This window comes from Heloderma suspectum, chromosome 3 (genome assembly GCF_057233095.1).
Source record: "Heloderma suspectum isolate Gila_16-S chromosome 3, 16-S_ref, whole genome shotgun sequence".
NCBI lineage: Eukaryota > Metazoa > Chordata > Lepidosauria > Squamata > Helodermatidae > Heloderma > Heloderma suspectum.
In genome coordinates, this window is record NC_139460.1 from 296,772,760 (window position 1) to 296,798,660 (window position 25,901).

General features: G+C 41.4%; 1 protein-coding gene across 2 annotated transcripts in view; it reads right to left on the reverse strand.

Moving 5' to 3' along the window:
* VEPH1 (ventricular zone expressed PH domain containing 1) overlaps positions 1-25,901 on the reverse strand; it is a 250,480-nt gene that overhangs the window by 89,767 nt on the left and 134,812 nt on the right. For both annotated transcript variants that reach the window (XM_084847341.1, XM_084847342.1), the window contains exon 8: positions 11,506-11,726. In XM_084847341.1, the coding sequence (XP_084703467.1) occupies positions 11,506-11,726 (221 nt within the window). The remainder of the gene's footprint in view (positions 1-11,505; positions 11,727-25,901) is intronic.

Consider the following 25,901-nt stretch of genomic DNA (forward strand, 5'->3'; position numbering starts at 1 on the left):
TTCTTTCTCCTGTCTGCTGTTCACCACTCTGAGGTCTTTGGATGTGAAGTGGTATACAAATACTGTAAATAAATAAATAATCTTTTAATCAACTCTACTGATTGGTGGATTCCAGCTTTAGCTGCCTTACTCGCACTTATCGATAAAACTGGAATTTTTCCTACATTGGTCAATAGCAGTTGTGGTGCCTATTTATAAGAAAGGCCCAAGATTTGACCCCAAGGACTACCATCCTATAAGTCTCTTGGATGTGGTCAATAAACTATATGCAAGACATTTGTCTGTCTGTCTGTCTCTCTGTCCGTCTGTCTATGTACTGCCCAATTGCCAAAGTTCTCTGGACAGTTCACAATAAGTTAGAAAGTTGGGTAGGCCTTGAAAACCTTCTGTCAGAGGAATAAGCAGGTTTTTGTCACGATAGATCAATACTTGAGCACCATGTCCTTTTGAATCGCCTGGTATATGTCCCCATCATATCATTCTCTCTATGCCGCCTTTGTAGATTGATAAGGAAAATTCAGGGGTTGTATACATGTCAGAGTTACTACAGGGACCACTTTATTGGAAGCCATTACAGTGAATAAGGATGTGTGACAGGGGTGCTTGTTAGCATTACTTTTATTTAATTTATATCTCAATTATATAGTTTCCTCTCTTTCTGGTGTAGTTTTTCCTCTCTGATTAAGAGCTTTTATATGGCCCCCTGTATTGGTTCATTCAGATAATGTGGCCCTGGATTTAGAACAGCATAAATTTCTCTCTAGAGCCATGGGCAGGCCTAGTTCGAGTTCTAAGGCAATTGTCTGAAGGGAGACCGCCTGTTGTTCAGTGGAAACTTGAGCTCAAAGATGGCTATTTCTGGCTTACGATAATTTTTCAGCAGGCCTTTCTTTTTGTCCTACTGGCATATGAAGACATGGAGGCAGAATCATGGGCCACCAAATTGTTTGAAGTTATCTCTAAACTGGGCTTTTTCATGGGCTATTTGATTGTAAGGGGCTACGATGCTGCCCATCTGGAAGTCTCAAGAAGTCTAACTGATGTTGATTTTCAGACTACTACCATACTAGTGGACAAGTGCCATTTCAACATGCTGTATAAAGATTTTGCAGTCCCTCTCAGGACTGCAAAATCTGCCCATATAGTTTTAGATGGCTCTTCACCAGATTAAACACCCTGCAGTTAATGGAGGTTAGAGGATGCTACAGTGACAACATAGGGCAGATAGACACCATCCAGTTGGATGCCAGAAGATAAGAGGATTTGGTTTGCTTTCTTTTGGACTGCCCGTTGTACTTATGTTTGAGGATTCAGTATCTTGGCTCCCTTGCTTGCTGGTATTAGAGATAACTCCCCTTTAAACAAAATTTTATTTCAATTAGCTGGAACAGATTATTTTGTGATATATTGCACTGTTAAATTTGTTAAGCTAGCTCTAGGGAAGAGGAAGTCTTTTATTTTGACAGATGATAACACAGGATATTGAGCTATTTTAATTATTTAATAATTTTACTATAAGGTTGTCAATAGTTTGTTACATTTTCTATTATTTTCTTATTATTATGCTTAGTCTGATTTCCTTGTATGTTGACATTTTGAATTCTTTATTGGTTTGTTTTGAGTTTGATGTATATGCAAAAGCCTGGTTGGGTACTGAGCAATAAGCTGAACTGAACTATTTGATGGGCTGTCCAATCCAAGTCAGAGAACCAAGTCAAAGAATCAGAAGGGGACAGCAGGGGCCTTGCAGTTGCCCATCAATAATTAGCACCTGGACAGTAGATAGAGCAAACACACAGGCCACCTCGTCAATCTTCTCTACTATGGTGAGATGTCTTGTATTGCTATTTAAATAGCAGTTATTATTTCTAAATTTTACCTATATGTAGAAATCTGCACATGCAAATAATATGCAAATTTGTGTCATCTTTTTTGGTAATGCGTTTCCTCTGTTTTGGCAATGTGTAAATGGCAACATTTTCTTACATTGGTTTTGTATCACAGGAACCACACTACAATGACTGGAGAAGCTATTGTAGGGTGGCTCCTGTAAAAGTATTATCAAAAGCCCTGAGCCACGTAGGAAGACATCACACTGTAATACTTCCCCATGCCAACTGGGCCAGTGCTGATGTGGTACTCTTCCCATTAACTACGCAGTGTGGGAAGGAACTCTGTGAAGATAACATGAGATAGTCTGTGATGTGAAAGACAAAGCATGAGGCAGAGATAGACAGCAGCCTTTCCAATGAGCCATATCAGCTCAAAGGCGGCACTGACCCAAGTGGAGCCATTTCGCCATCACCACTGCCCCTTCTAGGAAAGAACAACAGACAGCAGTGCGTGCACGCAGTCCAGCCCCAACAGCATTAAATTTATTTCATATTCACTCATTCAGCCTTGCACCATCTATAACGTTTGTTTGTTTTTAACCTGGAAGGCAGCCATTATTCCAATTCACACACACAAACGACTTCAACTGGAGGGACATGTCTGAGATAGAGGCACCTATTGGATGACAAAGAATGGACTGAAGCCATGAAGTATTAAACTGAATACTGGAAAAAATGAAGTAACAGAGGGAATTGTAACAAATGGTAGAACAACAGCAACAAAAACCCTGTTGTTAAAGAGCGGAGGTGCTGAATTGGTTCTGTGTACATTACAAACAAAACTCTAGCAGCAAACACCAACTCATTTTACAGATATCTTTCTATCACTATAGTTTTTGACAGCACATTAGATAGTTGCCTTGAAACACAAGGATTTGTTGTGTCCTCTCATTAATCTTGTGAGCAAACCCATTTCTTAAGTTAAGAGCTTTGCCCCAAAGAAGAGGAGATTGTTTCAGAGGTCCCTAAATTTATATGGGAGTATGATCACAGACCCCTTCATGGATCGCTGCCTTGTTGTGGCGAAGGGGCTTGCGTAACTCAGTGAAGCCATAAGCTATGCCGTGCAGGGCCACCCAAGACGGACAGGTCATGGCAGAGAGTTCTGACAAAATGTGGTCCACTGGAGAAGGAAATGGCAACCCACTCCAGTATTCTTGCCAAGAAAACCCCATGGAACGTATCACAAGGCTAAAAGAGATGACGCCGGAAGATGAGCCCCTCAGGTCGGAAGGTGTCCAATATACTACAGGGGAAGAGCAGAGGGTATTTCCAAGTAGAGCCAGAAAGAGTGAAGCGGCTGGGCCAAAGCCGAAAGGACACTCAGCTGTGGATGTGTCTGGTGGTGAAAAGAAAGTCCGATGCTGTAAAGAACAATATTGTTTAGGAACCTGGAATGTCAGATCAATGAATCAAGGTAAGCTAGAGGTGGTCAAACATGAGATGGCAAGATTGAATATTGACATCTTGGGAATCAGCGAACTAAAATGGACAGGCATGGGTGAATTTAATTCAGGTGACCATCATATCTACTATTGTGGGCAAGAATCCCTTAGAAGAAATGGAGTAGCACTCATAGTCAACAAAAGGGTGGGAAAAGCAGTACTGGGGTACAATCTTAAAAATGATAGAATGATCTCAGTACGAATCCAAGGCAAACCATTCAACATCACAGTAATTCAAGTCTATGCCCCAACCACTGATGCCGAAGAAGCTGAGGTTGATCGGTTCTATGAAGACCTACAACACCTTCTAGAACTAACAGCAAAAAAAGATGTCCTCTTCATCATAGGGGATTGGAATGCCAAAGTAGAAAGTCAAGAAATCACCGGGATAACAGGCAGGCATGGCCTTGGTGTACAAAATGAAGCAGGACAAAAGCTAATAGAGTTTTGCCAAGAGAACACGCTGATCATAGCAAACACTCTTTTCCAACAGCAAAAGAGGCGACTCTACACATGGACATCACCAGATGGTCAATATCGAAATCAGATTGATTATTTCCTTTGCAGCCAAAGATGGAGAAGCTCTATACAGTCAGTCAAAACAAGACCTGGAGCTGACTGTGGCTCAGATCATGAGCTGCTTCTTGCAAAATTTCGGCTTAAATTGAAGAACCTAAGGAAAACCACTAAACCATTCAGGTATGACCTAAATCATATCCCTTATGAATATACAGTGGAGGTGAGGAATAGATTTCAGGGATTAGACCTGATAGACAGAGTGCCTGAGGAACTATGGACGGAGGTCCGTAACATTGTTCAGGAGGCAGCAACGAAATCCATCCCAAAGAAAAAGAAATGCAAGAAAGCAAAGTGGCTGTCTGATAAGGCTTTACAAGTAGCTGAGGAAAGAAGGGAAGCAAAAAGCAAGGGAGAAAGGGGAAGATATATCCAACTGAATGCAGAGTTCCAGAGAATAGCAAGGAGAGACAAGAAGGCCTTCTTAAATGAACAATGCAAAGAAATCAAGGAAAACAACAGAATGGGAAAGACTAGAGATCTCTTCAAGAAAATTGGAGATCTCAAGGGAACGTTTTGTGCAAAGACGGGCATGATAAAGGACAAAGAAGGCAGGGACCTAACAGAAGCAGATGAGATTAAGAAGAGGTGGCAAGAATACAGAAAAGATCTGAATGTCCCTGATAGCCATGATAGTGCGGTCACTGAACTTGAGCCGGACATCCTCGAGAGTGAAGTCAAGTGGGCCTTAGGAAGCATTAGTAACAACACAGGTAGCGGAGATGACAGTATTCCAGCTGAGCTATTTAAAATCCTAAAAGATGATGATGTTAAAGTGCTGCATTCAATATGCCAACAAATTTGGAACACTCAACAATGGCCGCAAGACTGGAAAAGGTCAGTTTACATTCCAATTCCAAAGAAGGGCAACGCTAAAGAGTGTTCAAACTACCGCACAATTGCGCTCATTTCACATGCCAGCAAGGTGATGCTCAAAATCCTACAAGCTAGGCTTCAGCAGTATGCGAACCGAGAACTACCGGAAGTACAAGCTGGGTTTCGAAGAGGCAGAGGAACTAGAGATCAAATCGCCAATGTTCGCTGGATCATGGAGAAAGCAAGAGAATTCCAGAAAAACGTCTATTTCTGCTTCATTGACTACGCTAAAGCCTTTGATTGTGTGGATCACAACAAAATGTGGCAAATTCTTAAAGTGATGGGAGTACCAGACCACCTTACCTGTCTCCTGAGAAACCTGTACCAGGGTCAAGAAGCAACAGTAAGAACCAGACATGGAACAACCGAGTGGTTCAAAATTGGGAAAGGAGTACGACAAGGCTGCATATTGTCACCCTGCTTATTTAACTTATATGCAGAGTACATCATGAGAAATGCTGGGTTGGATGAATCACAGGTCGGAATTAAGATTGCCGGGAGAATTATCAACAACCTCCGATATGCAGACGATATCACCCTAACGGCAGAAAGCGAAGAGGATCTCAAGAGCCTCTTGTTGAGGGTGAAAGAGGAGAGTGCAAAAGCTGGTTTGAAACTCAACATTAAAAAAATGAAGATCATGGCATGTGGCCCCATCACTTCCTGGCATATAGAAGGGGAAGAAATGGAAGCAGTGACAGATTTTACTTTCTTGGGCTCCAAGATCACCGCAGACGGTGACTGTAGCCATGAAATTAAAAGACGCTTGCTCCTTGGGAGGAAAGCTATGGCAAACCTAGACAGCATAGTAAGAAGCAGAGACATCACCTTGCCAACAAAGGTCCGTCTAATCAAAGCTATGGTTTTCCCAGTAGTAATGTATGGCTGTGAGAGCTGGACTATAAGGAAGGCTGAGCGCCGAAGAATTGATGCTTTCGAACTGTGGTGCTGGAGAAGACTCTTACGAGTCCCCTGGGCTGCAAGGAGGTCAAGTCAGTCAATCCTAGAGGAAGTCAACCCTGAGTGCTCATTGGAAGGACAGATACTGAAGCTGAAGCTCCAATATTTTGGCCACCTAATGCGAAGAGAAAACTCTCTGGAAAAGACCCTGATGCTGGGAAAGACTGAAGGCAAAAGGAGAAGGGGACGACAGAGGATGAGATGGCTAGATAGCATCACCGATGCAATGAATATGAACTTGAGCACACTCCGAGAGAGAGCGCAGGACAGGAAGGCCTGGCATGCTATGGTCCATGGGGTCACGAAGAGTCGGACACGACTGAACGACTGAACAACAACATGATCACAGATCCTACCTTGGATTTATGCCCTTATGAGTTAAAAGCCAACTCCTATTCCTACTTCTGAAATAATAAATCATAATTGTGAGAAAATATAGGACAACCCTGGTGTAAAATAATCCTTGTCCCAAAGTCCCCAAACTGGGATCACACTATTTTCCTAAGAACTGGTGATGAAAAGAAGGCTCCTTACAGGTAAATGGACTCGGGGAGAGATCCTCACTGTTTAGATGGAAATGGAAGTTTCTCTCTTCCATTATAGGCTACTTTGATATGAACGGGGTTCTCCTATTACAGTTTATAGCAGCCTTTCACAACCTTGTGCCCTTCAGATGTACTGGACTACAACTCTCATCATCCCCAGCCAGCATGGCACCAGGTTGGGGAAGGCTGACTTATAGGATTGTGGAGAAGTCATTGTTGTCTGGTTGCCTGATCCATGACAGTCCTGTTATGGGGTGAGGATATAAAGTGACACTTGGTCGCTGATCCCACTTGTATTGCACTATTGCAGTGTTTCAGGACAGATTCAGAAAGCCCAAGCACTTTTAAATGAAAGCAATGACAAAACTTTCCATTGAATTCAGAAGGACCAAGAACCCTGTAAGTTATGTATTTGTTCCTTCACTGATACGCCTTAAAATAAACACACTATTAAAAACAATGGAAAAAGGGGGGTTATGACATCGAAACGGGCCAGGCTGAGATTAGCCATTTGTCCAATACTCAGTGAAAATGATGTCTCCAAGTATAATTTTGTGCAGCTTTGAGATCTCCTACAGCAGCTCAGCCAGGGAGATTATTCTTCAGAGGTTACCAAAGTAGAAACTTAGGCATTGCCCCCAAAGAGGAAATGCATCACCAAAAACAAAGACTAAAGAGGACACAGATTTTCATAACATTTGCACGTGCTAATTTATACATATAGATGCAGATTTAGAAAAAATATTATAATTTTAAATACAATTCACCTCACCATAATGGGGAAGACTGTGACCAGGTGATCTATATGCCTATTCTATCTGCTGTCTGGGTGCTAACTGGTGAAGGGCAACTTAAAGGACCCTGCTCTCCCCTTCTGATGATTCTTTGACTTTAAACCAGGCTTGGACTGGACAGCCCATCAAACAGAGGACACCTACAAACAGAAGACTATCACTTACCCATCCCCAAAAGAGAGGATTGTCCTCTGTAAGGTAGGACACCTGGCTATCCTAGTACAGTGATCTCGTTTGAGAACAACAAAAGTTTGAATGATCAGTCAGGGATGCAAAGATACCAGGCCTCTCTCTATAATGTTTATAATAGGTCTTGTCTTCAGAATAAGTCCCTACCATACATACAAGCAGGCGCGCGCACGCGCGCGCGCACACACACCCAGTTCTAGAACATCTCTTTGGCTTCAGGGATAGATTCTGCCCCCCAGGGGCTGCTTCCAGAAAAGTATAAGGCATTTTCTGTTACAATTATCTGTTACAATAATGTGAATATAATTTTAATTAATCATATGTTTGCCAGGTTAGTTTATCTAACATTTTCACAACTTAAGTCCACTAAGATTTCATTACATTACTTTTTAATTCTATCCAGTGTTCTGGCTTCCACCCCAACCATTTCTCTAAGGCTGCCTTTCATATTTATAACCTCAGTGACATCTGTATTGGATTTTATTGTACATGTAATTTCCCATCTTCTACTTTTGACCTTTAAACTCTGCTTAATTCTAGTTATGAGGCTTTCATTTCATTTAAAAGGGATTACTGCACATTAGTAACATATGACAATAAATATTATTTGACTTGACCTCATTGGACACATGTTATCACATCAAGTATGATAGACAAAGTGGCAAATTATATTAGATATCAAACAATTTGTTACATTTTATGTAGCAACCCTTCTCCAAAAGCCCCCTCAATCTGAAATTTAGAGGGTGGTAAAAAGGGAGAGGGTTTTTTGGTGGCCACCCCCCCTCAGCTGTTGAATGCTCTCTCCCTAGAGGCTCACCAGGCACCTACTCTAGCGCCATTTTGGCACCAGGCAAAAACATTTTTGTTGTTTAAGCCCTTTTAACTTGGCCTGATGCGTTTCGGAAATGTTGATTTCCTTCTTCAGGGCCTTATCTTTTTACTCAGTATACTAAGAGAGACAAACCTCATCCGTATACAAATGGATGACGTTTGTCTGTCTTAGTATACTGACTACAAGATAAACCCCTAAAGAAGGAAATCAACACTTCCGATATGCGTCTGGCCAATATAAAAGAACTACAATAAACCTTTTTCTATAGGCACCTGGGATTTCTCCATTTTCTTTTCTCCATTGTTTTTTCAAGTCCTTTTAACATCATCTTAATATTTTAACATTTGTATACCTTTTGAATCAGGGGTGGGCAACCAGAATGGCCTAGGGGGTCAGGTGACCTCCACCCAGCTCTCCATGAGCTGAATAATGTCAGGGGGTAAAACCATGTCCCCAGACATCAAAGGGGTGGAGACATGCCCCCTGACATCATTTGGTCCCCAGCAGGTATGTCATGAGGATGCAGTACATTCTTTGGGAACTGGGCTTTATTGTACACAGGTCTTCTGTGATGAGGAGGATTTGGGAGTGGAAGTGGCACGCAGGGGAACCTCCTTGTTAGCTTCGATCACAGATTGGACATAAGGGGATTCCTCTCCCACCTTCTCATAAAGCCCTCCCACCCCGTAGCCTTCAGGCCAGGGGACAGGGTTTGGGGCAGGGTGGGGCCCCAAAGAGTGCCTAAGCCTCTGTGGGCCAGATGGGCAACCTCCGCAGGCTGGATTAGGCCTCCAGACCAGAGGTTGCTCTCCCCTGTTTTAAATATTGATATTAATATTTTAGTCTCTGTCTTTATGGCATTTGATAAGTGTTTACCCTTTTAGATTGTGTGCAATAAAATAATTTCATGACTCAGTTTTATGTTATTATATTTTATTGCCCCAGTGAACATTTTTTAAATGCTAAGTACAAGCCAGTTAAAGCTGAGCACACTTAAATCTCACTGATTTCAATGGAGAAGTTAAGCATATTCTCCCACTGAAATCAGTGGGGTTTAAAAGACTGTAATTTTGACAAGATTGTGCCTGTTTTGTTTACTGCTTTTGTTTACTGTTTTTCATTTGAACACAATGACATATTTAAGGAAAGGCTTTTAAATTTTTTATTTAAAATGGGAGTTTTGAGTGTTTGCATTTTAAATGGTAATTTGTACTGAGCATGAAGCCTAGGACGTATTAGAAGTGCAATAAAATATAAGAATTTAAAAGGCTGGACATATGAAAATATTTAAAACTTGCTTTGGGGAGCAAGTACAGCAAAGTGTTATGAAGTTAAGCTGTGTAGAGCTAATGGAAGGCAATTTGAAAAAACAGCTGGGTATATCACATTAATGAAAATATACCCCAGTGGAAAGTGAAATGAGATATTTGCTGGGATTTTAAGGTATTAGATGTGAGACAAGAAGACTGGTGTGTGTTGTTATACTTGTTTCAGTTAAAATAGGCTTTTCTGAGATTTTTATAATCCAAATATTCTGCCTTAGCTAACGTTTATTGGGTTTATTAAAACAGACCTGAAAAATATCTGCCATGTTAAAAATTGTAGCATGTAATGATATCAGTAAGGTTATAGACCAATACTATTTTACCTGTGTGCTTAAACACCTCCTGTAGCCACAAACTATCGATTTTATTGAAATTATAGTTGTCCGCTATTTAAAGATTCTTTAATCATGTAATTGTTCAATCATTTAGTTTATGAAGTTAAGCTGCATAGAGCTAATGGAAGGCAATTTAATAATTAACAATGATTAAACAAGTCTGCATAGTGCAACAACTTGATGAGAGTGCCTTTTTGCAGACCACAAAGAAAAAAGGAAGTTTCTATTAAGTATGAGATAACTTACAATTTAATTTTAAAATCTAATAGCCACTGCAAGAAGGAAAGGTTATCTTTAATATTTTTTCATATAATTGGGGAATACGGAGTGGAATGTTCCCACAGGATGTTGAGTCATGATGCCTTGTGAGTTTCTTCGCCCCTACTAGCAGCCACCATTTACATGGAGAGGCACACAGGTCACCTGGTAACTATGGGGAGATATACTGTATTTCTATTATAGTAATTCTTCCTAAATTGTGTGTGTGTGCACATACGCAAATTTTATGCACATCTGTTCCCTCATCCTGTGTTTCGCTGATGCTTTTGCAATGTCTAAGTGGACAGTAGTAAAGACAGTAGTAAAGACAGTAGTAAAGATAGACAGTAGTAAAGATAGTAGTAGACAGTAGATAGACAGTAGATAGACAGTAGTAAAGATAGTAGTAGAAGGAATAATAGTAACGAGGATGATGATGTTTAGCACATATATACCTTGTTTTAAGTGTAACGTGAGATATTATCATCTCTATATTGCAGATGAGGGTCTAAGACTCAGACAGTGAGTTGTCTTCGGCCACTTAATGATATCATGACTGGGTTGAAATTTAAGCCAAGGAATTCCCTGCAACATGATGACTATAGGAATATGAGGCCAGTGGACTACATCCAGCCCATCAGTGCTTTTTCCTCAGCCAGCACAGCCCCATGCTCCCACTGTATGCTAACTCAATCTGCAAGCTAGCCATTATGCAGTAGTAAAGAGCTTTTCTGGGGGAAATTTTAGACAGGCAGATGCCCACTTCTGAGTACTGACTTGGTCAGGCCCCAATGAATGAGGAGGCTGCAGGTACTTGGAAGCAGAAGACGCAAGCTGGGATGAGGTCTGTAGCATAGACAGGAAGCCAAGCCAACGCAACAGTTCCTGGAATTTAAGGGCATGGCAGGGGGAAGTGGTACGCAGGCAACAGGGAAGCAGACAGGGAAACAGTTCAGAAGCACAGAGAGGACGCCAAGAGGCTTCATAGAATAACGAGTTGCCTAAGTGTCTAGAGTGCCACAGACTCCCTTGCAGTTCTTTCCTCCAACCAGCAGCCTTGGTGGTACAGGTAGCAGGGACCTGGTACCTGATCTGCAGGTTGGGGCTCAAGGTCTCTGTGCCATGGTGGTAGACACTGGGATACAGTTCACAAACATTGCGTCGACTCTACCCTTGACCTATGGGAGATGTTGTCATCAGTAACAGCTTCGTGTCAACCAATGAACATTTTTGTAGTCATTAGAGTTTGCTTTTGTGGCCTTCCCAAAACTGCAGCAACAGTGATAATATCATTGATCTGCATGAACATTCAGCAGCCAGTGGTTGATGACTAAGCATCCTTTTAGGCAGGCATCTGATGGTTAAATAATTTTCAACTGATATTTTAAATATGACCATAACTTGTCAAACACACCACACATCGTAATTAATATGTGATATCATGTCACTCAGATAAAGCAAATATTTGAATTTACCTGCTCTCAGAAGCAGTGTCGTTTTCCAGCTGTCGGATAAGAAGTTTAGCTATGGCAGTGAAACTGTTACTCATACGATAAATGTCTCTGCTCTGGATGCCTAGGATGTTGGAGAATGTATCCGTGATGTGCTTGATCTCCAACAAAAGGATGTGATGGAATGAATGCTCCATGTTGGCCAGCTGATTAACCAAGTAGATCAGGCAGATTCGGGCTCTTTCCTATCCATGAAGAAGAGACTGTGTTTAAAAGTGGATACCACAGTTTAAAAGTTGTGATGACTTTGCTAGAAAAAAAAAAAGAAAATCCAGAGCTACTCTGCTAGTTGTTTTCAGACCACTTTAAATGGTTCATTTTTAAAGGATTATGCAAAAAACCAAAAACCATAAATAAAATACAAGTACAGTGTGGGGATAAACATGCTACAGAGACTTAGGGAATGTCACTGTCCAAATAACACAAGCAAAACATGTCTAAAGCCAGGAAGTGGTACATGGACTCCATTCAAATTCCCTAATGTCTCATCTACCAAACAGGACTTCTATTGTACAGGAGCTAAATAAGATGAGGAAAGTGCAAAGTGGTTGGCAACCATATAGGGCCAGCACCAGATTTGCGGGGGCTGTGGGCAGGCTGCCTTCCATGCCCCCAGCACTACCTAGTCCCATCCCCTCTGGAAATGAAAACAGCAGCACGCCACCCCCACTCAATTGAAAAGAAAATGAAGGGATGATGGCATCAGACCCGGTGGTGTCACGTTTCCCTTGGGCCCCCTCTTTCCTTATTCACTCACACACACAAACAGAAAGGCTTCAGTCTCAGGCCTTTAATTCATTATCAACAGGTTCATTACAGATGCAAATCCTAGAAGACTCTCAGGCTACAAAGGAATGCCTCCAGGGGAATCAAATGGGAACACCAATGTTGCCTACAGTTTGAAGTGAGGCTTGCTGGCTAGACTAACTTAAGGAGGGATGTCCTGCCCTTCCAGTGATGCTTCCCTACATCGGCTCTCACGCATTGCTAACTGGGTCAACCGTCTGAGCTCCACCCCTGACACTTCCCTCTTAGCTTTGTGCCGTAGTCTAGCATCTCTTAGGTCACAGCCCCTGCTCTCCTCCTCCTCCTCCTCCTCCTCTTCCCAGTTTCTCACAGAGGGGGGCAAGGGGGGGGCTTCAGGCCTGGGCATCTGGTAGTTAGTAACCTGAGAAGCAGGCCTACCCATATTTGAACTGGCTTGGGAAAATGCCTCCCCCGGTTCTGGCTGCTCCTCTTCTGAATCTGAGCTGCTAACTACCTCCCTCCGCTCAGAATCAATCCTGACAGGTGGGTCCCAGAATTTGCTCTACCATGTTGGGTTCTGACACTGGGGCTAAAAACTATTCATCTTCCTTAGACAATGGGTTAGTAATGTTCCTCTAAGTAGAAGAAGCGACCAAGAAGATTGGAATACAATTAGCTGAAGAGGCCAGTCTAGATCAGCACAAACTGCCACAAGCAGTGTACCTGCTGTAATCATAAAAGCAAAGATGGGTAGTCTGACTGAGACGGGAGACCCATCCCCGCTCCCTCCAACTAGCTTGTTCTCTTACTTGAGCAGATGTGTCTGTGACTCACTTGATCAAGAGAGAAAAGAGGTAGTCGGATGGTATGGGAATGGGTCTCCCATCTCGAGGGGTACCCCATGTTGGGTGCCACTTGAGATGGGAGACCCATTCCCGCTCCATCCGACTAGCTCATTTCTCTTCTTTGAACAAGTGTTCTGTGACTCAACTGACCAAGAGAGAAAACTGCCACTATATCGACATACCCCTACTCAGCAACAGATGTATGAATTCCAGCTGAGTGTTCTGAGCTTGAAGTATTAATGTATATGGATTGTGGTCTCTGAAACACCTCTCAAGCCAAATAACACAAAGTGATAGCACAAAATTGCTCAAACGGTATTAAATAATAAAAAATAATTGAAATGATAAAACAAGCAAAACACATTACTGCATACAATGCAATTAGGATGATTAGAAGCATAACAGAAATAGTGGCTAGCATATTTCTTAGTAAAATTAAAGTTTGATACCTCTCAACCAACGAAGCAGTCATCTTATCTGACAAGCATGGTTTGTAGAACCTAGGTAATCATGTTCTGTAGGCTTCTCATTCTCCCAGGATTTCTCTTCCAAGCAGATCAGACCTTTGCCTTTTATAACCCTTATGTTGATGACCTCATCCTAAGTTTCAGATCTGGACATACCACTAATCTTATTTCTCTCAATGTAGCCAGGTTTACCACTGACAGCATCAACACCTTGATGAAGGTATCCCTCCTAAGCTAAGCAGCTTTCTGCTTCCAATACTTAACCAATCCACTTGTGGCAACTCTCCTTTCCCTCATTTCCAAGAATACATGTCACGTTCCCTTGGCCCCCTCCTTCCTCATGCACACACACAAGATGAGAGGCTTCAGTCTCACGCCTCTAATTCACTAACAACAGGTTCATTACAGATGCAAATCTTCGAAGACTCTCAGGCTACAAAGGAATACAGCTGCTTCATTTACGAATGACAACATGGGATCCAAATGGGAGCTATGATGTTGCCAGCAGTTTGAAACAAGAACTTGCTGGCTAGAACAACTTGGAGAAGGATGCCCCTCCCTTCCAGTGATGCTCCCCTACGTCAGCCCTCACGCATCACCAAACAGGTTGACTGTCTGAGCTCCGCCTCTAACTTTCCCCCCTTCACTCTGCGCTGCAGTCTAGCATCCCTCAGGTCACACCCCGTACTCTCCTCCTCCTCCTGGGTTCTCACGGAGGAGGGTGGGGGGCTTCAGGACCAGCCATCTGGCTGTTAGCATCTTGAGAAGCACGCCTATCCATATCTGAACTCGCTTGGGAAGATGCCTCCCCCAATTCTGGCTGTTCCCTGTCTGAATCTGAACTGCTAACTATCTCCATATGCTCAGAATCAACCCTGACCTACATTCCAGTACTCACAGTTATCTCACAACACAGAGAGAACTAATCACATCTATTACTAATCACTTACAGTTACCATACACAGATTATTATGAATAGCACTTCTATGAAATAAAATGAATTCTTATCAACAATACACATTACATTCATAATCTGTGACAGGACCAACCTATGCATGTTTACTCAGGAAGTAGTTTCCATAATGAGGCTTAATTTCAAGTAGTGTGCATCGGATTGCAGTCTTAAATGTCCTATCCATGGCTTATTTTATTTATTTATTTATTTATTTATTATATTTATTTATATCCCGCCTTTTCCCCAATACTGGGACTCAAGGCGGCCTTACAACGTTAAAACTTCTACAATTAAAACCTATGAATAGAAACAGAATAGAAATTTTCTTTTTCTGAAATGTAACTGTGGGGAACTGCCTATTTGCTCATGTCGTGGCAGAGAATGGGGTGTTTAACCATTTCTCCTTTACTGTTTTCCTAACCTAAATCACATGCCAAGCAGCTATTAGTCCAGCAGTGGAAAAATACACGCACAGATGCCAATATATGGAGCTCAATTTGTTTTAAGGTGCGGTCAGAAAGTACTACAAAAAGTCTACCTATAATCTAATGGGGGTCCACTCTTGCCAGAATAGACTCTCTTAGCTTTCATCTCTGCCCAGATCAATTCACAAGGTAGTTGGGGTTGTCACCTTCTTTTATGGTAACCTGCACTTGCCATATCCCATGTTGAACATTCATTGAGACAGCAGTGTTGTCCATCTATCTCTTTTGCACTCTCCTGGTACTGTTATTAGTGCTTTCATACTGTATATTCTTTGGACTTCCCCTCTTATTTCAGAGCTACTTTCTACTGAAGGAAATTTCACTATCTACTGCGGGTGGATGGGCTGATTAAAGTTACAATTTTGCCCCATGTACTACAGAGGCTTAAGGAACGTCACTGTTCAAACAGCTCAAGCGAAACTTGTCTAAGGCCAGGAAGTGGCACATAGACTCCATTCAAATTCCCGAATGTCTCATCTATTGAACAAGAGTTCTGTTGTACTATTTGTACAGGAGCTAAATAAGATTGCAGTCACTTACCATAGACTGAGTGGAATGAAAGTCTGAAAAAGGCTAATGCCTATTGTTACTGGATGGTAGCCTAAGGGTGCAATCCTATGCATGTTTAGACAGAAAAAAGTCCTACAACTCCCAGCATTCCTCAGCCAATGAGCTGGCTGGGGAATGCTGGGAGTTGTAGGACTTTTTCCTGTCTAAACATGCATAGAATTGCGCCCTAAGAAGATTCTAACATGTGGAATTGTTGCTGTTCCTTGAAAACTGCAGAGAGCTATATAGTATCGATTATCTGATGTGGGGCTTCACAAGAGGAAATCCTTGCATTTAAAAGGCAGCTAACGAATTTAGAAAGTCATGATTTTTCACTCTCCATCTCTCTCAATTTTTTTAAGGTCCAGACAGATCAAGACACAAACAAGAACTTAATTAACATTTAAAGAACAATGTTGTTTCCTAAACAATATTTGCAGTATACACAAGCAAGTTTCTGCCAGCACTTTACTACTTTGATCAAGCTGGCAGGAATCCATAAGACCTGACATTTTGCTACTCATCTAGAGCCTTGTCAGGGAATAATAAACTATACCATTATGGGATATGCAATTAATATGCAAAAAAAAATCCAGAAAAAAACCTTTCATCAGCTTGAAAGTAATCATCTTTAGGATGACTACGATCAAACGTCTCTGGTAAAAGCGATGTTTACATTTTTGTTACCATTGTTATTGTAGGCTTGATTGGGGGGGTATATTTACATTTTTTATGGGAAGCAGATTTTACATTTCTATGGTATACAATTGCATTTGTTGACAGGGGAGTGATGTTAACATAAAGTGTTGCAACAGCTTAAAATATTTTATTTTGCTACATCAAAAAATATAAAGAAAAGCAGAAGAAAAATATGGAGTGATCCTAGATTTATCTTGGCAAAGTTACCAGCATCAGAGTAAATAATTGGGGCATTATAAAAGGGCTGCTGATTTTACTTTGGAAAAGTTATATTCAACAGAGACAGCATTGTGCTAAGATTCCTGTAAGGGAGTCCTACCAAAGTCAATTAAAAGTTAGGAACAAAAACTGAGCCAGAATAGACACAAAGGATCTTTTCTCTCTCTTCTTTTTGTGAGTTTCCTTGCCTTTTTAAAGGGTGAGCCCAGGGCTAGCATTACAGAAACAACAAAAGCTGTTGGTCGCCAAGGTAGTTTACAATCTGGCTGCTGTGTATCAGCATCCTTTGTGATTTACAAAGGATTTTGGGGTGCACCTCTCCAAATATGCTGCACAGCTGCATGGAACAGCCAGATGTCTTGGGCCTGCCTTGGGTAAGTTTACGGAACGTAGAAGAAATAAATTGTAGTTCAGCACAAACATTTACTTTAACTTACTGGACTGGATTCAGACCAAGTTAGTCACAATCAGTACCACTGAAATCACTGGAACTTTGGTTAGCCCTTACTATCTTTTCACATTGATTTAAATGGGAATAAACATGACTGAACTGCTCTGGATCCAAGCCCCCTGTCAATATACTTTCTGAGCAAACTCATATTTTAAGTAGTCTGAGCTGTTGTAGCTAGCTGCCTTTACAATAGTTATTTGGCTATTAATGCTATTTACTACTGCTGCTTTCTTGTCAAAATGTGCTAGGTATTTGACAGAGTACAGGCCCTTGCTCCAGCTCCACTATCCTCTCACCCCACAGGGCCATTAGCACCAACTGCGCTGTGGGAAGGATCCCGGAGCAGAAAGGGAGACAGGCAAGTAAAGACTACCTCAGGACCCTGTTCTGACTGGACTGCCCTTCCCCCACAGGGCTTTCTACCATAACGTGCCTTGACGGATGGATCTTTATGAGTTATTGTTAATATTTATTTATTATTTAGTTACAGCATTTTTACCCTGCCCTTTAGCCAAAATGGTGCCCAGAGTGGCTTGGAAAAATAAGTAGCATGATATTCCTGACCTCAGGCTTACAATCTAAATGTAAGACATGATACACAAGGAATAAGGGATAGGGGGGAGGGAGGATATATATAATTAACAATTGTAAAAAAAAAAGCAAAAAGTCTATTTGAAGAGAGAGTGATGGTGACAAGTTACTTCTCTCCAGGGCAGTTTGTTGGAATGGCCTCTGTAAGAGGAGCAGGGGCCAGATTCCTCCTTGGTGAAACAGCAGCAGGTGGGGAAGGCAACGGTGTCAGTTTGCCTCACTGCCTTCTTCTTCCTCTCCCGCTCACAGGGCAGATGGTTGGAATGGCTTCTGTGAAAGGAGGAGGGGCCCGGTCCACTATTAATATTGTTTATAGTGGGTTTTATTAATAGCTTGTTGTCTTACTAGTAAACCCACTTTAGAAGGATTATCTTGAAAAGCGGAATATAAAAACTTGTAATAAAATAAGTAAATACTGTAAATAAAACACAAGAGTGTTCATGGTTTCTAGTGTCCAGGGCGCTTCTGTCTAAATAAGAGGGAAGGCAAATGTAAAGGAAAGAGGGAAATACTGGTGATAGGGAAAAGCACAGCACGGCTGTAGGAAGGCTTGCCAGTACCAAACTATATAGAAAAGGAATGACTGGGAGTCCAGAATAGTTTTTTTGGAATGCTATATATGGAGACTGTAAGACGCCATCTGCGGTTTGCTTGCAGTGTTTCTCTCAGCCTATTTCTAGGTCTTAATGTGTACTAGGATCCATTTTCAGTATCAAGGTTGACTTCTGGAATATGTGAAATAATAAAGAAAAGTGTCCCCAAACACAAACAGAGTGCTTACTCCACAGATTACCAATAACTGTAGGCTCTCTGCACAAGTTTAAGATTAATGAGAGGGGCTTTCTGGGGAGATGGGATGGCTTTCAGTCATGTTTGAGCACTGGCATCTCTCTTTTTAAAAACTAAGCACTGATCATTCCTGTTCTAGATCAAGATTTCCCGTGGGAAGAACAAATAAATAACCACTGCACCCCAAGTGAAGGACATGCTTTACATTGCATATGGCACCTCATTTTCACAGCCCACAAGGGCTGTTATGGTTAGAGAATGGTAATCTGCTGATATGTTACAGAGGGCCTGGGCCAGCAATGGTGTCATGGGTCCACTGATCGCTTTTGGATTAGTATGCATAACAGCGAATTGAATGTTGATTCAGACATCAGTCAGTCCCTGAGAGTCCAGCAGGCTGCCTACTTTTTTTTATTTTTAAAAGAGCATCAATGTGTTCAGCTGTTCATTTACAGCTTTATTTTTTAAAAATAAATAAAATATAATTATTATACAAGTAACGCCTCCAGGTGGTGCTGCTTCAAGTAATTAGTGCTTAGCTTAAGGTATCTTCTGCCTTGGGATGAGTTCCTGAAAAGGTCAGAACTAAGGTGGAGGCCTGGTCTTAGGATAATTCCCAAAATATTAATGAAGTTTGTCCCTCTGTTACAGAAATTTATTTTTTAAGTGCAAAACTACTTCAGGGATTTGGAGAAAAGTTGCTTGGTGACAATCAGTACTATGCACGGCCATCTTCTTGTCTGAAATGTGCAGAACCACTTTCCCTCCAGAGCTCAATACGTTTGGACTGAATGTAGCAAGAGTGAGATTGCCCCACCATATGGTATGCCTGTCTTATCAATAGTAGTAGTAGTAGTAGTAGTAACAGCATACGAATAGTTGCTTTAAACCTGCTAGTTTTATCAGGGAGGGTGATATATGAACAAAATCTTAGGATAGATTAAATCAACCACCTGATTCACCAGACAATTTTGGGAAGGACTATGGTCATAGATTCACCAGACAAGATGAATTACTGTACTGATAAGGGAAAGGTCACAAGGGCACATATATGAGTAGAAACCATTTTATTGTTTAGATTTTTCAACTGTATAGCACAATAAAAAAATGAAGTTTTTCCTCTTTTGCTTTCATGAAATGCTTATAATGAAATAACTATCTTAGATTAGCTTATTATTTTTAATGGGCATCCTAATTATTCATTTTTCAAAACACTTCAGCTTTTATAGTGCCAGCTGTGTTTCCTTTTATTTCATCTTCAGTCCATTTCCTTATAAGTAATAAATAACATCAAAATATCGCACAAATTGTGGATGTTTTAAAGATAAAAGTGTATTTTTTTTGGTTTTTTAATGAGATCTCTGTGTAGACTTAAATGATTAAAAGCTACAGAAACTTTAAAGAAAAACATGATGAGATACCAGCACTATCTTTTTTGAAATCTGGGAAAAAGAACAGCCCAGCTAAATATGAAATATAAATTTAAAACCTGCAAGAACAAAAAGAGGAACAATCACCTTCCTAAGGATCAAGATTTTTCCTTTAGCTATGTGTGAAAACTACTGGAGAAATTCTATTCTGCAGTGGTTTCCTGATCCTGAGCAATGGGAAGTAGCCACTATCAGAAGTAGCCACTTACACATTCCCCGCCCCCCAGCAATGTATCACCAAAAAAGAGGACCCACCTTTGCATAAAATTTGCATGTGCTCATTCATACATGTAGATGCAAATTTAGAACTTATTACTATAATTTACATAAAAACGCAATGCATCTCACTATAGTGGGGAAGACTGTGACCACTGACCTGTGTGCTTGCTCAGTCTGCTGTCCAGGTGCTGTCAGTCAACTTCAAGGCCTCTGCTCTCCCTTTTCATGGTTCTTAGGATGCAATCCTATGGCCGCTAGACAGCAGCTATACGGCCATAGGACTGTTCAGCTTCCGGGAACTGACCTTGGAGCCCGTACTAGAATCATAGAATCATAGAATCATAGAATAGTAGGGTTGGAAGGGGCCTACAAGGCCATCGAGTCCAACCCCCTGCTCAATGCAGGAATCCAAGTCAGAGCATCCCTGACAGATGGCTGTCCAGCCTCGTCTTGAAGGCCTCCAGTGTGGGAGAGCCCACCACCTCCCCAGGTAATTGGTTCCATTGTCGTATTGCTCTGACACTCAGGAAGTTTTTCCCAATGTTTAGCTGGAATCTGGCTTCCTGTAACTTGCGCCCATTATTTCGTGTCCTGCACTCTGGGATGATGGAGAAGAGATCCTGGCTTTCCTCGCTGTGACAACCTTTCAAGTCCTTGAAGAGTGCTATCATATCTCCCCTCAGTCTTCTCTTCTTAAGGCTAAACATGCCCAGTTCTTTCAGTCTCTCTTCTTCTACTCTGAGGTTTTTCCTAGAAAACCACCTCCCTGCCCCTGCCCCCACCGCCTCATAAGAGGCGTGGTTTGTCCCAGGCTCCGCACTCATAAGAGCAGTGTGGAGCAGGGGAAAAGGAGGTGTTCCTGGGGGTGGGGATGGCGGAAGCATTGTTACGACACTTCCTATGTGCCAGCTGGCTGCACCCCCCACACTCTGACCCACCCTGGCTAGACAGCCAAAATTGGCCATCTAGCTGCTAATGCAGGGCAACTGGAGTGTGGAGAAGAGGATCCCCTCTGCGCTCCGCTTGCCCTGCTTTGGATAGATGGTCCCCTCCAAGTTTGGAGGCGGCTGCCTGTCCCCATAGGATTGCTCCCTTAATCCTTAAATTGGACGTACTAAACAGCCCTTCAAATGGGATGCTGTATATAGAGGATTGTGCTGGCAGTCCTTCAAACAGAAGATTCTCCTAGGTAAATTAAAATACATGGCCACCCATTCCAGTTCAATTTGTGATAAAGTGGCTATAAATGAAAATGTGATCTCATCTAAAATTCCCATGCATGTGTTATTGGAAGGATAAAAGCTCACCGCCTATAACGCAATGGATTGAAGACTTAAGAACACTAGCAACACTTGAAAGGGTGGTATATAGGCATAACTTGCAAATGGACTTATATGCGGATATTTGGTCTGCTTTTACTGAAGTTTGTGTGTAACCTTCCCCCCTCCCTTTTCTCTCTCTCAAATATTGTAATGTTAGAAACTGAGGATTTTGAACATGTTGTTGTATTTTTATTTATATTTCGTTCTTGTTTTAGGTTTTGTAATGTTTTTAGTTTGTTTTGTTTGGTAAAAATTCACAGCAGAAGATTAATTTAAAAAATGCATGTCTGTTTTGCTTACAAGAATAAAGGTGGTTAGGCATGAAAGAGTTAAAATATTCTGAGAACAGAGATGGTTTGGTTTGAATAAATGCATGGTTTGCTTGCAAGAGGGAAGATGTGTTTTTTTTTTCATGAAGGAGTTATAATTTAAAGAAAATGTAGACCTCGCTAATTCATGGAACCATAATTTGAAAGCCTTGTGGATTTGGCAATGGCCGCAAGAATTTTTGGAAAAGGCTTTGGAAATGATGGAATGACAATACTTAACCCAAATTCTAGTTCCCCACAGATTCTGAAAGCAAGTCTCATTTCCCATCTTTCCTAAATGCCCAAATAGTGCAATATAAAGAACTGAATATGGGTCTTGCAATTTCTGGAGGGCATTTTAAAAGCATTTACATGCATGCAAATTTTAAATGACAGATTACAAACTATTGAGACTAAACTTAAAAACAAAATCACCTTGATATTTAAAAACCAGCCCAGTCAGAATAGTTAAATATGGACCCTGGCAACCCACCCTTCAAACTCTGAAAATTTCAGTAAATAAAGATGCAAGCACAGGGCTTAAAGCAAAAACAAACCCCATTTGCCATGCTAATACTTGTTTTCATAACTCAGGTATTCACCAGTCATTTGGATCTGGTTATAAAATTATATTGCTCATATCTTTTGGGTTTTCAAAGTAAGATGACAGATACTGAACCTGTGCTCCCAAGTTTGCTGTTCTTCTCAAGTCACTTCCATAACTATATTTTAAAATATCTAGTGAAAGGTCTTCCAGATGACACTGAAACTGGACCTAGTGATGAAAATGCCCGATCTATGTCATCCCTTCAAATACGTATTGTTCCTAATGGCAGAGCCAGGCTGTAACTATATACTCTGCTATGTCAGCATGTCAGAACTACTTACAGAAATGATAGGATATAATGTTGCAAACTGAATATTTAAGCAGATACATTAGTAGGAAATATCATTTTGTCCACCACAGGTTTATGGCCTGGGCACAGGCTGTTTGGAGCTTAGAGGCTCTGATGGGATAAAATGGGAATCCCGTCACTATCCAGATTCCATGTAGCATCAACACATGGAAGAGCTGGATTGCCTCCACTACTCCTGCCCCCAACTTCCAAGTCTTAACTGGTGCTGTGTATATAAAGTCTAAGTGTGTACATCTGTATGGAGGTGAAAAAAGTATTTCAATCATCAATTTGTAAAACTGACCCAGTAATTCAAGAAGAAATGGTCTTGTGAAATGGCTTCCCTCCACACTTTGTTTTGTTTATTCATTTTGCTGATTCTTCAGGACATTTTCCTGGGAGTAAATCATGGGGATTATACTTCAGATTAGACATGAATAGAATTGCGCTTTTAATCTCTGATTCCCCCACTCTCAATACGGCATGAAATGGGTCTGCTTTCAAGTAAAGGATCTTTTTGTTTTTACAAGACTGTCTTATTTATTTCACCATTTTGCAAAAAAAAAAAAAAATAGATGGATTGAAACAGCCCATTTCGATGTGAATGAAATGGCTTAAAAATGACTGCTGCCATTTTGAGTCCGCCCTATGTTCACACCATCAGGAAAGCACACAGAATTGTAGGTCTGGAAAAAGCAATAGAACCCTCAGGGTTGTGATCACATGGAAAGAGCCCATGCACATGTAAGTGGATGCCGGAAAGCTCTGTATAGCAGGGACAGTTTGTCTTCTCTTTTTCATGTTGATTCTACATGGAATTTGAAGGTCTGAAAAGGGCTATAATATCATTCTCTTACCCATTGCTTTCCTCACCACTGATATTCATACATGGTTATACCTGTGTGTCTTGACCAAGGCAGGCTCAGGAATATTTTGGCAAAAGTTACATTTCTTTAGTTGTTCAGAAAATATTTAAGGTGATGCCCAGCTCTACAAAACTACACCTGACGAAGTGTAAATAAACTTTATCTCCTCAGACTATGGCTTGAAATAGCAGTTTAAGGCATCTTCCTTCAAAAGCTCTCAGTACATTCACATCACAAACAGATATTAATCTTACTGCTTATTATACAAGCAGTCCCTAAGAAATAAATGACTAATCCTAAAAACCATTCAGGTCATTTATTATATAAAACTGGACAGGCAAGTCTCCAAAAATGGTACATCTGGACCGATGAAATACCTGCTATGTGTCTCAGGTAAAAGTACGTTCTGTTGTTTTACATTATATGAGATGGCAGATAAGAGTAGATCTAATGGTGAAGTCTGAGATCTAATGGCAAAGAAACCTCAGGAAAGATTTTTATAACTCTTTGAACTTTGTTCAACACTTTGTTATCCACCACCTAGAAAACTGGAACACACCTAGACAGAAGCTAGGCTGCTCCCTCCTCCAGGTTGTACTCTGTCTGAGTTGTTTTGAATCTTTGATCCATCCACGTCTCTCCCAGTCTTCATGCATCCAAACCTACATGCAAGGGGGACCAAGATGCAGGACATTACAGATCACTAAGTGCCAATTGAGCATACTCCTCTTCCTTGCCATCTCCTTGAACCTCACTCCTAGAACTTTTTAAAAAGATCTTGGCCCCTAACCCCAAAATAATGCCAGCTGGCTTATCTGCTACTTATGAGGTTGGAGGCACAACCAGCCATCTTCTTGCTTTTGCCCTTCCATTTGCAACATCCTGTTGCTGCTGCCTTTGGAAGTGATGGGGGCCTGAACCACATGGTGTGCTTCCTCCTCTCAGGTACACCTCTCTATTTGGTATTCTGATGTCCCCTCCTGCTGCTTTATCTTCAGAGTGGGGTAGCAAAATGGGGCTCTCTGCCTCCACCTCCATTAATGAGCGATGCTCAGAAGAGGCTGCAACAGCAGAGAACACAATGGGAAAGCATACAACCCTTTAAGATTAGGTTCAGAACTCTCTTCCTCTCCTTCCTCAGGAGGGAAGAAAGTGGAGGGAATGGCTCAGGGATGCTGGCAATCAGCCTACTGACTGTCAGCCATACCCAATTAAAGTTCCTGTCTAGGATCTAGGCAAAGCCAGCCTGAGTCCTTGGCTAGGGATTAGACTGGCAAGTTATCATGATGGGACTGTAACCAAACAAAATACTGTATTTACTGGATTAGAAATAGTATCCTGCATGACGCAAGCAACTCATTATGTCCTGGGATATGGATTCTGTGCTCTATACACAGAACCTACTATGAGCAACTGGACAAAACTGGGAACCAGTCATTACAGATGAGATGAGAACCAAGAAAAGAAAGAAAAGTCAACAACCCTAAAGCTTACTACATCCACTTTCTTACAGTGAATAGAAGCAACAGAAGCAACAATGAACAGAAGCCTTAAGTGCCATTTTTGGTAGAAAGGTGAGGCACAAGTCAAATAAATAAATAAATACATACATACATACATACATACACACACTCTGGAGTAACAGGTGCATAATGAATATTGTTACAATAGTTTTGGTTCTTAAGGGCAGCATGTTAATACTGTGTTCAAGCTCCATACCCTTTAAAGAAACTAATAGGAGAAGCTACTCTCCCAATATATGGGTTTCAATCCAGAGTGCCTTTTGAATGAATAGATAGCATTTCTGCTTATGGAAAGGTGCTCCCTAATTTCTATTGCAGTCACCTGTACCACATCCCATACTGTTTCAGAAGGGAGAGGGGAGATAAGGGGCTGCTGGCAAACCCCGCTGTGCCAGTGGAACTCTGCTTTCACTTCTCTGAATCCAAGTCATGATTGGCAGTATCAACACAAAACTGCACGGGTCACACATTTTATTGAGTGATTGATTGTGTTTATATCCCACCTTTCCTTACAAAGAATGAAAGACATGTCACATCACTACCATATAAGAAATAGCATCTTATCTTGGAGTGGATATTTGGTGAGGCAAGTGTGCTTTTGTCTCAAGTATATGCATCAGGAAGCCAGCACACATTTAGGTAACTATCACAAAGTCGTCCAAAGCTTCACAGATTTTCAATATGTTAGTGGACTAAGGGTCATGCTGGCACCACCAAAGCTTCTCTCTACCACTAGGGATCTATGGAAATGAGGGAGAGATGGTGGTAGCACTTACCCATACCTATGGCTACCCTAATTTTCTTCAGGTTTCTGGCTTGCTACACTTTTCATTCAGCGCTGAGCATAAGGCCCTTTTGAACATGAAGTCAAGTGGGTCAGGCAATCTCTTTAGAGCAGGGTTAGGCAAACTGTGATCTGAGGGCTGCAGGTATGCCTTGGCCTAATTTCATGTGGCCGTTGGCCTAATTTCATTTAGGAGGAGGGGAAGCCCAGAGAGA